Below are 17033 nucleotides of genomic sequence, written 5' to 3'. Positions count from 1 at the left end.
AAAAATATTTTTTAGTTTTTTCTAACTATCAATATAATACTAAGAAACTTGATGAATAGAATCTGAACAAATAATCCTTCAGAAAAAATTACACTTGTAATTTAGTCGTTTTATTACACAATGAAGATACAAAATTTGATTTATTTAAATTTATAAGAGAGTTAAAGTCTGCGATGGAATATACATGCATAATTTTCTTTGTAATTCCATTACTTATTGTTAATTTCTTCTATCGTATCTTCACAATAGTGCCATCCACATAATTCTATAGACAATTAGATACTTAAATTATTTCAATGTATTTTTAGTTTCTATATTTGTCTCAATGAGTAGTTCCTAGTCTCTATTAGGTTTCTCATTTGGCAAATTCAGGTCAATACGACTTCTAACATTCTCTGTCCATAAAGAACTAAAAGAGAATTGCTTCTCTAAATGTACTAATAGATATTGATACTCTATTAGTGATTACTAGTTCGGTTTCCTTGCACTTTATTTTTTTCAACACGAGTTGTGAAAAGTCCGATCGTATATTCACTTATGTAACACTCTCATCATCTTCGCTCGTAATGCTAGTGAAATTATGATAATCTCCTGTTGTCGATATTGATGTGAGCTCTACAGACGTCTCTCTGACGTCCGCAATTTCCGTGAAGACTTCCGAGAAACTTTTTTGTCGTTGAGTGATCGATAAATCAATTTGTTCCAGCTGTTTATTTTCTACCGTCGTAGATCTCGCTGTCATTCTTTCGATCTGTGTTTCTGTGAAAAAAAAATATCATTAAATTGTAAAGATAATTGCAACACAAAATATTTGTAATACGTTACAGAAATTAAACAGAATCATATTACAAGCATTTAAGATCCAGATAGACCGTTTAAGGCATTGATTTCTATAGTTAGTATTATCACACATATATAGTCCTATAAGATATTATATTGTTTACAGAAATTAATTTATGTTTAATTTTTTCAAATATTTTATAAAATGTAATATATTCGCAAGACGAATTTTTTATTTCTAATGATATTACAACGTATTTTTTTTATTTTAATGGTATGGGATATTTCTTTATGTTTTATTCGAATTCTGTAAGATTAATATTTCACGAAGTATTTATACTTTCACGCATGAAATTTATAACGTACAGAGTTTTCGAAATGTTATATTCCTATTGTATAAAACTCGTACGTTTTATACTATTGTATAAAACTTCTTAAGACTTCTAGAACTTTCGGAATTAATTTTCGATTGAAAAATGTCTTCTCATCGAAATGTGCCCCAATATTATATGGAATAAACGGTTTTACTAAAGCATTTAAAAATTAGCTGAATATAGACCAGAAAATAAATGTTAGATCATCAAAATAATTTTGTAGGACGCTCAGACTGGTTACTATAATTTCGAAACCTTTTATAAAAGCATTGCTCATTATATTTGAATGTTCTGTATAATAATTTTGATAGTCCAACAAAATTATTTCTAGATCTGTATCTATAGCTAAATTTTTAGAGTCTTTGTAGTATGAAGTGTAGAATTATAATTCTGTATGATTTCTAATGTATCAGCGTGAAATTCTCAACGAAGGTTCGCGTTGCAGTGACAACGCCTTTACCGTTTGAGATTGGCGGAGTCGTGAGGGAATCGAGGGAAGGAGTCTTTGGACACTCCTGTTTATCGACTTTCATCCTTCTAACTGCCTGATCCTTAGGATTCCAGACGAAGGTGTAATACAAGGAGAGCAGTATAGCAGCCATGCTGACAAATATGACGTACGCGACCACTGTTAATACTCGTACTACCTTCTGCTTGTGTTTCGGTTCATAGAGCTTATCTTTTCGTTCGTCCCCAGCGAAACGGATCTCATTAGATGCCGGCGGTTTGCTCTCGCGATTACCCAGGGTGCGACCGATGCTCGCCATCACGTTGTGAGCGCTCATTTTTCGTGGCAATTGCATCCTCGACTCCGCGAAAATTCACATCTCAATCGATGAGACGATCATCGTCCCACGGATGGACCTCGACGAGAGGAACTCGAAAGAAATCGTATAATGTGCAGGCTTTTTCTCTCAGCTGAAAAGCAAACGATCCACGTTCGTCACGTTGATCGCAAGCGTTGGAATAGTTCAGCTTGTGTAAAAGTCGCAAATATTTTTCCCAGGAAAAATTGTCGAAATCGTACAGCGTTTTTATAAGTCGTTTTTTTTAACCATCTATTGTGACTGCCTATTAACTTGAATGAATTTATTTTTGCAAAAAGCGGTGGATAAATTTTAATTCTAAAATATTTTTAGAAATAAATTCTTATAGGAATGATATTTTTGATTGAATATTTTTTAGTGAATATATCAACGATACCGCATAACTAGTGAATACAATTAATATAATTACGTCAATATAATTACGTTCTTGAGTAATTTTTGACAGCTCTTTTTTGCGCTATATTTCCAAGTGAGCGTACCTCGACGTTAAAACGCATTCGCGCGTTTATTTCCAGCATCACATGCTCCCGGGATGCTCGATTTGCCCGTGCGCCTTCCCAGATCCCATTATAATTAAAGGTACTCTTGTTCGAATTATACTGTTCAATCACATCGCGAGTGAAAGACGCATTTCGCAGACGCGACAGGGCGTGCCTCGTCGAGACGAGCTTCGCTCTCGCAAGTTCGAGATTGTGTGGAGAAGGGTTGACTCACGCGTTCGAGATCGATAAGTCACGAGCTTTTGGCTCTTTCGTTTTCACCACGGAACTAAACACGCGCGTTTTACCGCTGGCTATTTCTGTGTGCCGGCTCTCGTCATGGATGGCCGTATCTCGCCCCGTACGTTGTGAATACGGAAAAAAAGCACACCCACCTCGGATAGGTGCACCGGGAAGCAGCACCGAGTGCGCAAGCTCCGGAACCTTGATCAACCCAGAGAGAAGCTTTTCGCGTCTCACGCCAGCCGGAAGCTGATAAACTTATATATGAAGCTGCGAAGATCTCCATTTAAAATGATCGATTTTAGTAATAATAATTTTCAAACAATTTTTCCAAAAAATAAAAAATATATATTTGAGTAATTTTGAATATTTATAAGATTTTAAAATATTTTTTTGCGTTTCCTAAATAATGAAACCACAAAAAAGATCCGCAGTTTTCTTATAAGTGTACAGAAAATTAATTAGATATCTCAAGAGGAATTTCAAAAGTTTGGCTCACATAAAACTTTCGAGTGCACACTACAATCAGTTTTTTAAAGTTTTGTATTCTTTGTGTTTATATTTTATATAATTTGAACAAGAGAGAGAGTAATATATATTATTATTTGAAAGTTTTTTACTCACTGGAGTTTAAATCATTCAAAATTCACAAATCTATAAGAAACAGCTAAAGAAAATACAAAAGGAATACAAAAATATTTTTTGACGCGTAAAAGAGAATTATATTCTTGCAGATGATCTTACATGAATAGTAGAATAATAATATATATAAATGGATTTAATTTGAAAAAAACAAGTATTTCGCAAATTAAATTCATTTATACTCATTATTCTTCTACACCTGTTAGTATATTTTTCTCTAAACGCGCAATAGATACAAGTATAATTAAAAGTTTAAAAAATAGATTACAAATGTAATTAATTTTTTTATCGTAGAAAGTAACGTCGTAAAAGCATGCAACATTTTACTATAGGAAGACGATTCTTTTAAAATAAATTGCGGAAAATTTGCGTAATTTACATTAAAAAAGAATCGTCTTCCTAAAGTTTACTTAATTTAAAAGAACTGTTTCGTAAATATATGGAAAAAAATTAGGGAAAAGACGAGCAGAATATTTTATCGGTAAGATATAGCACAGTCTCGAAATGGGATTAAATGTAACGAGAGTTGAATAAAGACGGGAGAGCTGCCTGAACTACTAAGCAATTTCGTTTCGAGAATGGATCGACGTAACTTTGTCGTTTTACTTGTCCTATAAAAGGTGGCGCGCCTTTGTTTTAGTAGAACGTCACAACGCAGCCCCTTGATCTTTTCTTCAGCAAACAAGGTGCATTATTCGATTCCCTTGGTATAAGTTTCGTACAATCAAGAAAACAGGCGCGAACCTGGAAAACAGCTACAGGTTCTGGGAAATTATGGCCGGGTATCCGTTAAATTATGTAAAGTGCTTCGACACAAATACCGAAAGAAATATTTTACTCTGTGAAATATCGTGAAGAGGGACTCTTTTGAACTTTTAGAATTAAATGCCCGATATTTTTGTTTTTCCTTAAATCTGTATTTATACTTCAAAGATTTAACTCATGAGACATTTTGTTTACTTTTAGTGTCACATTATGAATTTTTTGTATATACAATTTCTCGATGATAGTTTCTTGTTAATATTTTATAGTGTAAAATTTTTCCAGTTCGAAATTTGTATTAACATTAGAATGCTGTCATTATTGAGTGACACGGTATTGCTATCGATATTTTAAGTACAAGGAAGTAGGCCACTCGTAATTAATGTTACACAAGTTTGTCATAAATTTTATACTTTTAACGAGAATATTTATTATCTAGACTTTTATAAACAAAAAATGAAATATTAACTTAAAAGGAAAGAAGAAATAAGCATCAATTCAATCTTAAAACGATATGGAGTATGTAGTCTAATTGTGCGTATCTCCACATTTAAATAAAATATATAATAACACAAAATAATAACACTAAACTGCTTAAAAATTGAAATCACTTATTATTTTCTCTATTATAATAATGGCTACTAAGAGATTTAAACTGACACGTAACGAATAAAATTTTGAAAGCTTTGCTTGTTCTTTTAATACAGCAGATTGGATCCCCTACTAATTACCATTGGAGACATAGCTTAGTGCTCAATTACTTTGCTCACTTGTACGTAAAATTTATGTATCGTTAGCATTTTAGGATTAATTATTTTTTTCTTATATATAATTAACGCTTTATACGATAAATTATTCCCAAAATTGAGAATTTTTTATTTCGTAGTTTCTTTGTAAGCAGAGATTAACGGTTTACTTACTGCAATGTCATCTAATAATTAATTATAATATATTCAGGAGTTATCGGATCTTGAATGTGATGTAACATTGAAGAAGCCATATAATAGATCGAACTGACCCTGTTTCGCTTATTACTCAGTGACAGCACGGATAACCATCGACTTATTTCTAAGGCTTTAATCATTGCTCTCCATCTGTCATGTCTGTTAAGAATCTTTTTTTCCTAGTTGAGAAGAAAAATTACTGTTTGGTTGAATATATGTTTTATTAAAATCTCTATTTCTGAAGTAAAAAGTATCTTTAAAAAATATTATATATATAAATACAAATATAAATTATTAAAAATATAAATATAAAATATATAATTTACGTTTGTAATGAGAACATAAAATAATATAAAATAGATTCGAAGAAATATTCAGTAGACATAAATTAATTTAACGTAAATTCAGAAATTTCAGACAATGAACAAATGCTTCGCATATTTATTTAGTCGAACGAACAACAGACTTTGACGAGACCATAAACTGCAACAGATGTTCCAGCAGATGCAATAGCATCAATAATCGTTCATTTTGAGTTTCAAAGCTAACAGAGAAACACGAATTCAATAATTATTTAAACTTTCATTTATTTCATATTATACTTATTAATTTAATTTCGAAATATACGGTCGTGCTATTTTGTTATTAAAAATACGCTATTACTAAAAACGGAGTTGCCTGCTTTGTGGATTTATTCACATGCGGAAACGTTATGATTCAGGGTAGGGAAACCGAGAATGACGTAACGCTCATTGTATAATCATATATTCATTGTATAATCACACAGTCACGTTTCGCGCGGCTCTGTTTATCTCAGCATCGTAAGAGAAGCTTGGCAGATCAGCGCGAATTCTCTCACCTTCGGAATTTCTTATTCTCGCGATGCGTGACCGTGATTTTACGACGGTCGGGTCATTCGACGTCTGATGGAATCCCGGATCGTCGATAAGTCCTGAGTCGCGAGATGACGTGTCGATCGATACTTTGTCACGTGCGATTTGTCCGATCTGTTCGTTCGAAGAGTAATTTTCCTGGGAGTTTCTAATACTATCATTCACGTATTTCTCCAATATAATGCTCGTTTGTACACCGTTTGAATTATTTTCTCGATCGTTATTAATCAACCGGCGATCGTCGGTTTCGTTTTGTTTCATTGGTTCTTTTCTATCGGTCTTCAGAAAATCTTGGGTCGTTTTGGAAGATTCGTCTTCGAAAACGCGTCGATCACTGCCATTCGTTATCTCGCTATTTCTCGTCACGTTACTGAATTCGCGAATAACATACGATTCAACAGCATCGAGACTCTTTTTGTTATATCGATTCTTTTTTTCGATAATTGGATTGACATTGACAGAGTCTCTATCGAGTCTCTGCTTCGTTTTAATTTCGGGAATAGTCATGAACTTCGACGTGGAAGACGTGCCTTCAACGTTCAGAGTACTTACAGAATCCACGAATTCTACAGGCAGATCATTATAAGTCTTTTCTTCGGATATATTTTCACTCGCGGATTTACCGTGTCGATTTACCGAGATCGTGTTCTCCGTGGGACTAACTGTCGAGTTAAACACTTTTTCCGCGAACGAATTGTTGAATCCGCTGGACTTCGTCGTCTCTTGCGACGAATGTCGCCTCTGAGCGCGCAGGGTGTCCACGAGCGAGTGTCTCAGCTTCAGCAACGCCGTGTTTAATTCTACTTTTTTGTCGAACTTTATTTTATTTTGGAAATCATCGACATTGTACATGTGGTGCGCCATGCGACCCATGAGAAGAGGTTTGTGCATGGGATTGCCTTCGCTCTGCAGGAGGAAGTTGCCGTCTTTCTTCGTCTCCTCCGGGGCTGGCGCGATCAGGAACTGCATCTGCGGATCCATTCGCAAACGTTCTCGTTGTATGAACCTCGGATTCGGTGGTTCCCACAGGAATATGTAATAAGCACTCAACAGAATAGCCACGAAACTCACTGAGAACAGATAGGCCATCACGGTGAGCACGCGGATGATCTTCTTAGATCCACGATTCTCGTAGATCTCCGCGTTCGGATCCTTCGCCGGTACATCTACCGGAGAATCCGGCGAGAAAGCGTCCTGCGATCTTCCCTCGCCGCTGCTGTCCTCCCTGCTCATCTCGACTCGTGTGTGATCTTCGGAATGTCTCAACGTGAAAATCTGAGATTGATCAATTCGGTTTTCTCAGTCATGACTCTGTGTTCTCGTGCGCATTGCGGGAGAATATATCTTCTCTTCGCTGTTCATCGCGAGGCTGATTCTCTCGAGAAATTTTTCTGTGCAGCTCTCCGATGAATTATTTGCACACAGCAAAAATGATGATCTTTGACGATTCTCGGCGGTTTTTATCAACTGCCATTCGTAGGTAAGTAAAGGAAACGAGTTTGTTATCTATCGTTTATTTTAGCGTTCTTTTCGAGCCTGGCTCGTGTTAATCGCTTGATCGTTTGTTGCTTCAAGAACCTATATATAAGGATGATAAATACGGAAGAGAGACGCTCGTCCGCTGATTGAGGGGAAGCGTCCCGGTAGCGACAACACGCGCGACTGCAAGCTCTCGGCGAGCGACGCGCCGCGGGAAAGCTCGGCTTTGCGGAGTTCACCACGTGTTCGACAGCTTGCGCAAGCGTCCTCGCTTACCTGCCACATGGCTCGAGCTTACATCAAATCTTGACAACAGTCCGACAGTTTCCGAGTGACTTACGAGAGGTTCTTTTACGAGCGATCTATCGCTGCAAAACAGAACGTCATTTCATTTCGTCGGCGAAACTATATCGATTTTATTAGTCCATCTTTTCATTATATAGGTACTCGCGTTTATTAGAAATTTATTATTAATCTTGAGAATTTTCATTTCGCGGCAATTTCTCTTCCTTTTCCGCGACAATCGCGTCGTCCTGCTTAAACTGCAGCGATCTCGAGGAGTTCGTGCTGGTAACGGAAGTAAATGATTTCTGATCGTCGGAATCCTCTTCTTCACGCTCCGAAAAGGTATTAACGTCGTCTCTCGAGCAGTTCAGCAATTCGTCGGATATCAAGCAGTCTCTATTACGCTGTCCTACCTCTTCTAAAGAAGATTCTGTGGTCCTTGAAGATCCTTCAGGGCATCCTCTCTCTTCGACGTTCATAGACAGATTACTGCTCGCCGAGTTGAGTTGCCGCAGCAACCGATGCAGCCAGTTCCGGAAGTACTCCTTCATAACGATCTCGTTTTTGCTTTTCGTGGACAGAGACCGGACTTCTTCCGGACGCTTCTTCTCGGCTTTTAAAAATTCCTCAAATTTCCGGAAGTCCTCCGCCGTGAAAATGTTCCTGTTCAATCTCACGCCAAAATCGGTCAACAACGACGTCAATCGCCATTTTTTGTTTTTTCCGTTTTGTTGTTGTACGTGATTGTTTGATTTCCAACCGCTTTTCCCGGCGGAGATAGATCCTTGCTTCGAAACAGGGTCAGATTTTTCCAAAGTGATCGAGGTATTTTCTTCTTCCTCCACGGAAAGTGTCCGCGAACTTTCGCCATTTGTCTCCACGGTTAAAGCTGTGGAAGCTCTCTCGGATCCGATCGATACGAACGGCAAATTGGGAATGGATTGTTGCTCGTTGAGTAGACGAAAGATTTGTATTAGTAGATCATTGGATCCTTTGAAAGCAGAGGACGTTGACACGGGCGTTTGTTGATTCTGCTGCGCGATTAACGAATTCAACGCTGGCATCAATGTGGGAGCGTATAACAAAACGGCCAGCCTGTATAAGTATAATAATTAATCCTAAATGAGATTTTTAAAAGTCGTTTATAAAAAAAAATAATTAGGCTCTCTCTCCTGATCACTTAACACGGATATTTATATTGATGACATCAGAAGTGAGAAAATAAATAAATAAAAATATGAAAATTCTTGCAAAATATATAAAAATAGAAATATTTCTCAATAAGTATTTGCATTTAATAGAATACACTTGTAAAATATACTGAAAACTCTCCTTTTCAAAATTAAGTAAAATTATGTTTATCTTAATTCAACAGATGTTGGTATAGTTTAGTATTATTTTTTGAACGTATAATTCAATTCCAAATATATAATTATTTATTAATAGCACAAAGCAAGTTTTCGGCATATTTTACGAATCTATTTTATAGATTGTAAATATTGTCTTATTTAATGTAGTTTGCAAGAATTTTCTCTTTGTGTATTTTTGTAACTTCTGACGTCAAAATCCAATATGACTGCAGTGAGTAGCCAGGAATCTTAATTTTACTTCATTATGAATTATTAGAAAACGTTATATTTTCCTCGATTTTAATTTCGTATTAAGTACGTGTCATAAACGATATCATTGAAACCATATCTTGTATCCTTATTATCCATTCAAACTCCGTTGTCATTAACAATTCTTGAGAGATATTTTTATACATCTTGAAAGGGCAATAAAAAGTACTTAAAAACGAATATGAATAAATAAGCGGACCATAAATACCTCAGAAGCTGTATCGTGAGACCGCTAGAATCTAAAGTCGGATCAGTGGCCGATGAGTGAATTATAGGATTGTATGTTGTGTGTACTGTGCTCCTCGGGGTCGGCGTTCTTCTTTCAATTCGCGGATTCGCTCGATTATCCCGATCAGTGTTTGAACTGAAAATACAAAACCAAAGAAATCTCCTATATGATCGATAGATTATATTTATTTATAATTATTCATAAGATTATGACAAAATATTTCAAAAATTCGAAAGAATATTTTATATAATGAGATAGAAAAAAAGCGAAAGGAAAGTGGACAGAAATAAAAATATACTTTTATAAACCCTGTGTTATCAGGATAATATAATGTTTCTTTAAAAGAAATATTTTTCTAAATAATTTGAAAGATGGTTTGCTGAAATTCAAGTAAAAATACTTAATTTCAATTATATTGAATTTCTCAATTGAGAAATGGTGAAATTTAATTAGATGAAATGCTGTTAAATGAAATACCATTATTGTAAAATACATTGTTCTCACAAAAATTGCATTTTAAATAAGTAATGTTTGATTTTGTAATTTCCAAACAAAAATCAGTTACCCATTCGTACTGTTTCTGAGCCATAATTACTTAACGTACCGTTCTCTGTCACGAACCGCTTAAATTTCTCAATTACATTATTACCCATATACATATAGCACAGATCAATCTAGCAATATTACAGCAACATTGCTAGATTGATCAGTGCTATGTATAGGTAATAATAATTGTTACGAAAATCTCATAAAACGTAGGCCTTGCTTGATAATCTTCCAACAGTTAACTTGTTGGCATAATGCCGATAAATAAGATGATTCATATGTATAAAAATTATAAGCTTATTTCAAAGTATCAGTTTCTGGATGGGATATTAATTCGGAGAAATGATGAAATTTAATTAGATGAAATGCTAACAACTTAATTTCGGATTATTTTCCGGAATCAGATTGTTAGCCTAATATCCAATCTCCAGCCTGGAGGGATCCATACATACATATATTCACTGATATATAGGATCTACAAGTTTAACGTCAAATCTGAACGGCATTAGTGATCTCAAAGATCTCATAACCACGGAGTCATTTTCGGCTCCTTAACGCAAAAAAATCGCGTATGTTGACGCAGGTGGGATCGAATCTACAGGTGGATCTATAGATCGCGAGTCAATCGCACTGAGTGGTAAGCCACTCGACACTCCATAATTTCTGTACTGTATGATACGTTTTTTGCGAGTATTAATGTATCACATTGTACACGCTAACATTTCTACAAATTTTTCCTCATGTTTTTTAATTTAAAAGACTTAAAGTTTCGAGTCCAATAATCAAAGAGAAAATCAGCTAAAAATAATCTTTTAAATCCTCGGAACTTCTTTAATTTTTCCTTTTTTTTTCCGCTGCATTAAATTCTACCTAAGATTATACCTTTCTGCAGAAAGTCTTCTTCGATATTGCGATTTTTCCCTTTCGTTCCTTCGAGACGAAGAATTACCGCGAAGTTGATTATCTGTCTCCTCCTTGTGAAACATTCTCAGAAAACTCGCGTATTTCGGCGTAGACACATGCCTTTTCCAGAACGGTTTTCCTTCCGTCGGCATCCTGCTGTTCCTGAGTCTACTCCTAACAACCTTCTCGTCTGGCGTGAATGTCGTTAACGTATCTTTGACACGCGGTTCGATCCTTTCGGTCAATCTCGGCCAATTCTGCTGGCTGCCAGCTTCTAAATCGACCGCTATCGCTCGATCTTCCAGAACGTCGAGTTTACGTTTATTGCCACGTCCTTGTCCAGCTATGTTTTGATCAGTTGCGACTCCTGACTCGGCGGTTTGCAACAGGACATTTCCCTGACAGCTGACCGGATCGATCGATCGTTTATCGCTGTTATTTATCGCGACGGGCTTGACGGGCCTCGATTCAGCCGAATCAGAAGTCTTCACCGCGTCGTTGATGATTTCACTGACACCCTGGCACGCTTCCATCGACTCTTTCGAGCTACGCTTCTTTATCGTTCCGTTGTTGTTTTGAGCCAGTGAAGTTCCAGCGTAGTTCTGCAAAGCCTGGGTAATGTTAGATCCACCGGATGTTACCGTGAACCGAAATTATTGCGTGACAGGATGAGTAATTTCATATTTTTTTTCTTTTTTATTTCGTACTTTGGAATGCAGAATCAATTGATATTTTATAGCGGAACTTGGAAGTCGCTATAAAGGCGGAATTTTCAAATAAACAAATAAAAGAGTCACACTGTGCCGTAAATTTACTCATCCAGTCGCAAAATAACACAAATATTGTGACACGAATCGTAAACATTTATTTTACATGAAAAGAAAGCGGTATTTTATTTCGACACACCATACGAATACGCATATTATCTGTCAGAATATTGATATGTCCTATTAGAATTAGAAAAGTTTGCTGTATTTTGAAGTAAAAATAACAGTAGACGCGACTACACATTTTACGAATCGATTTGTTCTACTTCATGCCCATCGCTATTTTAAGATTGTTAATATTTCTGTCAGCAGGTCACAGTTTATTACTTCACTCAATATTTATCTGAGAAATATCTGCAAAATTAGATGTTCCTAAAAAATCGTGTTATTTACAAACGTGACAATCAAATATGCGATAAATAAATAATCCGATGTTGTTAAATTGAATTAACTTTAAATCATAGAAATTGTTTAAATACGCGCCAATTCATAGCTCGTAAACTATGCAGAAAAAACGGTTTGCTAAAATATCTAAAAATTTAGTTAAATAGAGATTTGAAAATAATTCTATTAGACCAAATCAAAATAATAATATAGACCGTCTAAGCTGGTTACTAGAATGCCAAAACTTTTTGCAGCATACATCCTACATAATTATTTTAATTAGTCCAACAAAATTATTTTCAGATCTATTTCTAATTAAATTTTTAGATATTTTAACAAAATTCTTTTCGATTCCATGTATAATGTATGATAATACTTGTTGAAAAAAACATCGATAGTACAGCGCACAAATATGTACCAAAGTGCAATAGATACTTATTTCTTCGGAAAACCGATTCTAAAGTTCAATGATGTTACATTACTAAATGACAATTGGATCGAAATTATAATTTTAGTTTGCTATTGATAACACACGCTAACATCAATTTGTTACTTGATATAACTATACATAATAGAAGTCGTGCAAGCTTACGAATACCTACAGTGACCCATTCTTAAGTAACTCTTTCATTCGTCGAAGCTGCACTTATATAAAAGTGTACTGTACTATCGGGTATTATATTAAATAACTTTTACGATATCTCTAATTACACGGATTTGATTAACGCACATTATTGTTTAATTGCAGCTTCTGGACTGTCGCGTTGAAGGCGGAAGTTCGCGGAGAATATTCCTTGACAGTTCTCGGTGAGTTGTTAAGCTTCTAAAAAAATCGTTAATTGCATCGTTTTGCAAATCAGTAAATAATTAGCATACTATACGACAAATTGTAATATGACTTTTTGTTGGAGACCGTTAATAGAATAATGAACGATATTATATGGAATTACGAGATAATATATTACACTGGGAGAAAAGTGTTTGGTATTTGTGACTATAATTGCATAGTAAAATAGTTATAATTAAAAGTTTCCTTTTTATAGTTATTATTATTATAAAAATGTTAGTAAAAACAATTATAATTCTACATATAAAAAAATATATGTTAGCATCGAAAAAATGACTATAAATTTATTATAGTCATCGCGCGTGCCAACTATTTATTTTTTGTATGTAAAACTATGCATAAATATAATCATTATTACTATAACATTATGAAGTAACAACTATAAAAATGAAGCGCCATCATTATTTTATCAATTATAGTTACAAATACCAAATACTTTTCTCTTGCAATGTAAAAATTTAAAACGTTATATGTAATAGTTTTACGCAACTATTACTATTTTTAGAATATGATTAATTAAAAGATAATAATATGTTCTATATTATTACTTCGGGCGAATTTTCTTTCTGTCTTGCTGGTTGTTGATTTTGCGAGCAACCGTAAATGTTCATTCTATCAGCGATGCAGCATTCGTGTCCAGATAATGCACAAGCTTGACGATTGTTTCTTTCCCGTGGATTGACATGGCGCTCTTGTAACTCTGGAGAAATCCTCTCGGAACATGTTCGATTTCCGGTAGGAAATTTATTCCAATTACACGTCGCCGCACGCTGCAAATCAAAAATCGAAATGAACACATCGACATGATCTAGATTTTATTGTATAGAAAAAATTTTTATTTTGGATTATATAAAAGTGCGATCGAACCTGATTATAAAACGCACTCGGACATCCCGCAAATCTGTCGCGTTCGATGAGAGGTGCTAGTATTCTTGCCCTCATTAATTCCCTCTCAATCACTGCATAATTTTCATTGATCTGCCTTATATAATTTCTAAGTAAAACGTTATGCCTGGCTGCGTTATTGTTGCACAATGTTCGGTGAAATCCGTTACGAGATTGTGTAGAATGAGGTCTTATGTTACCCCTGGCGTCACTAATAATTTATATTATTAAACTGCTGGATAATAATTTAAAAGAAAAGTAAAAAGTACAAAAAGTTGTCTCTACTTAAGATTAATATAATTATTTAATATAATTAATGTAAATTGTTACATTACATTAATTTGTTACATTAAAATAATAAAATATTGTCTTTGTTCCACTTTCAACGAGAAAAAAAAATATAAGAAAAATAATTGCTTTATTGAGGTAGAGAAGAAATTATAAATTAAATATTTAGAGGGACAAAAAAGTACATTCTCTGAAAGAACTCTCAAAAAGATGAAACTGCTTTCTATGTCTTAAAACAGAATAGTGTAGTAAGCCTTAAGGAATTAATTAATCATAGTCAAATGTGGGAAGAATTAATATTCGACTATATGATTAGTATGATTGATATATCAATTTCTTAAGACTTAGACTTACACCTATTGTATTTCGGAATTATAAGCCCAAATCTTATAAAGTACTTTGTATAATAATTTGGTATATACATAATTTTTAAAATATAAAATGAAAAAATAATCCTTCTTAAGAGACAAGTCTCCAAGAGAGAGGGGAAAAGTATGAATTACAGTTGATAGGTTTCCTCTGGTTCCAAGCGATTGCCATCGTCGAGAATGGTAAAGCTCACATTGACTCGCAACCCTTGATTTGACGGGAGAGACAAAGAGGATAGATGTCTCATTAAGTGATTAGCGCGCAGCAATTCTGGGAGACGTATATCGTAGCTTTGATTCGACGTGAGCAATCGGTCCCAATAATTGCAGAGAAATTCAAGATCGTGTCGAGTTCTCCGATAAAGATTGTCTGTTGGTTGCAAATAGATCGATCGTTTCGGCATTTTTACGTTTCGTAATAGAGTAACTGAGAATTTCGAGAGATTCGCGTTGGCCTAAAAATATGTGATTGTAGGTTGTGAATTTTTTTTTCGCTTAGATCGTTATTTGTTCTCCTGGCCACATCGATCACGCGACTCCATTTTCTGCAACTTGAAATGATTTCTTTGCATGACTGACAATTGCTGCGTTCCACTTGGCGTTCACAATGTTCTTGGAATCATTTCATCTTTGTTGTTTATCAAATATTAAACGAGGACAAATAATATTCACGAATGTGTGAGCGCCAAGTGGGACGCATCTTTAATATCCAACTATATTTTATTTTTATGCTGATTACAGCGTAGTCTAAATTTACTCTTTCAGTCGTTATTTGATAAATCTACAAATCTTTTTACTAAAAAAATCTTTTTTTCTAAAAATAGCCAAATATAAAAAATAACAATAATTAATTCTTTTTTATAAGATAAAGTTTAGGTACAATAATATTGCTTTCGTAAAAATTGCACACTGTAGTGGCATAATGTGACATATCTTGGATACGTCTTGTTTAATGTCATTCTCTAATTGAAGTTTACATGATTTTTTTCATTTCCAATTGGTAAGTAATGAATATGAAATAAACTACCGACGAAATATATAAAATGTATGAAACTCGTTAGTTTGGAATATCAATAAACATCCGGCGATTTTATCGATACTTTTTAACGACATGTTGGATCATAGAAATGGAAATGTACGATCGAAATTTATGCCGCGACCGCGTGAACATCATTCGCTGCTTCCTGTGTATATTTTCTCAACGGTGCGAGCGGTCTGATTAATGGTTACACATACAGAAAAACAGTATTTGCGGTGAACGAACTATAAAGCTATGTTTGTATTATAGTCGTTTTTTGTCTAATTTGTAAAAAAATCTTTGTGATTTTTTTTATATTAAAAAAACCTGATAAAAACAAAAGAACATTAATAGATTCATTCAGGACTGCTACTATATTTAACCGCTGTATTTAACTGCTGTACCTCTGAGTTGGAGTTGGCCACTATGCAACATTGATAATTTGGAGTTGCTAATATTAGCTATTGATGGAGAAGCCAATATTGTCAATTTATGAAGCTGTCAAGGCGCTGCCAATATCAGTTATTCATGGGACTGCCAATGCGCTGCCAATATTGACATTTCGTCATATTACAATGCTCCTACTAATATTGGATATTAATGAAAATGTCTACAATTCCAATAATGGCTGCTCATTGAATGCCAATGTGTTGCCATCATCAATACTGGCAATTCATGGGTCTGCCAATGCGTTATATTGGCTATTCATGAAATGCTAATACGCTGCTTATATTGCACGCCCATGATGATGCTAATGGATGCTTTCATTTGATGACACAGTCGATACTAACGTGTATCATTCTTGCCATTCAATGAGTAACAAGGACGGAATGACTACACTTGTGTCACCAAATGGAAAGCAATATTAGGTTCCGATAGTGGATTTCCCATTTTACATTGCATTAGCTCATTGTTATTTATCTGATTATTTTATTTTATTTTATCATTTTTGAGCATATCTCTTAACTTTTGATAGGAAAAGAACTGAGTATAAATAATAAATAGTAAATTTTAATTCTGTGTTTAAATTCTACAGTGAAAAAAATTTACGAAATTTGAATAAATATTTGTTTAGATAGTACCAATGGGACCATTTGCTTACAAAAAATAAATTATTATATTTATTCGATTCAAAAAATGATATTTAAATTAAGTATAATTTTTTTAATTGAACAAATACTTCTTTCCTGTAAGTAAATTGCCACCGAGTACGCAAATCCTACATTTTGCGTACTCGGTGGAAATTTTTCTATATAAAAAATATAAATATGTATATGAACATATAAAATATGTATATGTACAATTATATATGAAATATGTAATATTCATATATCCTTCTTTCTTTTATAAATTTTTTTTTCTTGTACCAATAAAGAGAGAATTTTAATTTTACTTCCATAGCAAAAATACACGGAGAAAATTTTATATTAAGTTTTAATACAATTTTTAAATTACACTTTACTATGTCTTG

The 17033-nt window shown here is 34.2% G+C and overlaps 2 protein-coding genes across 6 annotated transcripts; both read right to left on the bottom strand.

Moving 5' to 3' along the window:
• Positions 1-115: 115 nt before the first annotated feature.
• On the bottom strand, positions 116-7377 carry LOC108757843 (uncharacterized). Of its 3 annotated transcripts, XM_018502488.1 has the most exons (3): positions 7016-7377; positions 5911-6913; positions 116-759 (listed from the first exon to the last, which is right to left on the bottom strand). In XM_018502488.1, exons 1-3 carry the CDS (start codon positions 7175-7177, stop codon positions 536-538), a joined length of 1389 nt encoding a protein of 462 aa, XP_018357990.1. In that variant the 5' UTR covers positions 7178-7377; the 3' UTR covers positions 116-535. The 3 variants fall into 3 exon arrangements, with proteins under 3 accessions (XP_018357990.1, XP_018357989.1, XP_018357991.1); XM_018502487.1 differs by having other exon boundaries at positions 117-759; positions 5911-7377; XM_018502489.1 differs by lacking the exon at positions 116-759 and adding an exon at positions 4049-4089 and having other exon boundaries at positions 5911-7377.
• A 91-nt stretch (positions 7378-7468) lies between these two features.
• On the bottom strand, positions 7469-15067 carry LOC108757842 (uncharacterized). 3 transcript variants are annotated; one of them, XM_018502484.1, is made up of 7 exons: positions 14680-15067; positions 13871-14099; positions 13552-13773; positions 12887-12979; positions 10985-11616; positions 9536-9691; positions 7469-8803 (listed from the first exon to the last, which is right to left on the bottom strand). In XM_018502484.1, exons 1-7 carry the CDS (start codon positions 14946-14948, stop codon positions 7894-7896), a joined length of 2511 nt encoding a protein of 836 aa, XP_018357986.1. In that variant the 5' UTR covers positions 14949-15067; the 3' UTR covers positions 7469-7893. The 3 variants fall into 3 exon arrangements, with proteins under 3 accessions (XP_018357986.1, XP_018357987.1, XP_018357988.1); XM_018502485.1 differs by having other exon boundaries at positions 10985-11607; XM_018502486.1 differs by having other exon boundaries at positions 13871-14090.
• Between the last annotated feature and the right edge of the window lie 1966 nt (positions 15068-17033).

Source organism: Trachymyrmex cornetzi, unplaced genomic scaffold (assembly GCF_001594075.2).
Source record: "Trachymyrmex cornetzi isolate Tcor2-1 unplaced genomic scaffold, Tcor1.1 scaffold147, whole genome shotgun sequence".
Classification (NCBI taxonomy): Eukaryota; Metazoa; Arthropoda; class Insecta; order Hymenoptera; family Formicidae; genus Trachymyrmex; species Trachymyrmex cornetzi.
Note: the sequence above shows the minus strand (reverse complement) of the source record. Positions and strands in the feature narration are given on the sequence as shown.

What these genes read in the sequence shown, in the direction of transcription:
- LOC108757843 (XM_018502487.1), bottom strand. Translation starts at nt 7,177, where the DNA reads ATGAGCAGGGAGGACAGCAGCGGCGAGGGAAGATCGCAGGACGCTTTC. An exon ending in GAGAATAAGAAATTCCGAAG is followed by an intron (nt 760 to 5,910) that starts GTGAGAGAATTC and finishes TTTTTTTCACAG; the next exon opens with AAACACAGATCGAAAGAATG.
- LOC108757842 (XM_018502484.1), bottom strand. Translation starts at nt 14,948, where the DNA reads ATGCCGAAACGATCGATCTATTTGCAACCAACAGACAATCTTTATCGG. An exon ending in AGAAAGAAAATTCGCCCGAA is followed by an intron (nt 12,980 to 13,551) that starts GTAATAATATAG and finishes CGATTTTTTTAG; the next exon opens with AAGCTTAACAACTCACCGAG. An exon ending in AGAAGACTTTCTGCAGAAAG is followed by an intron (nt 9,692 to 10,984) that starts GTATAATCTTAG and finishes TTGTATTTTCAG; the next exon opens with TTCAAACACTGATCGGGATA.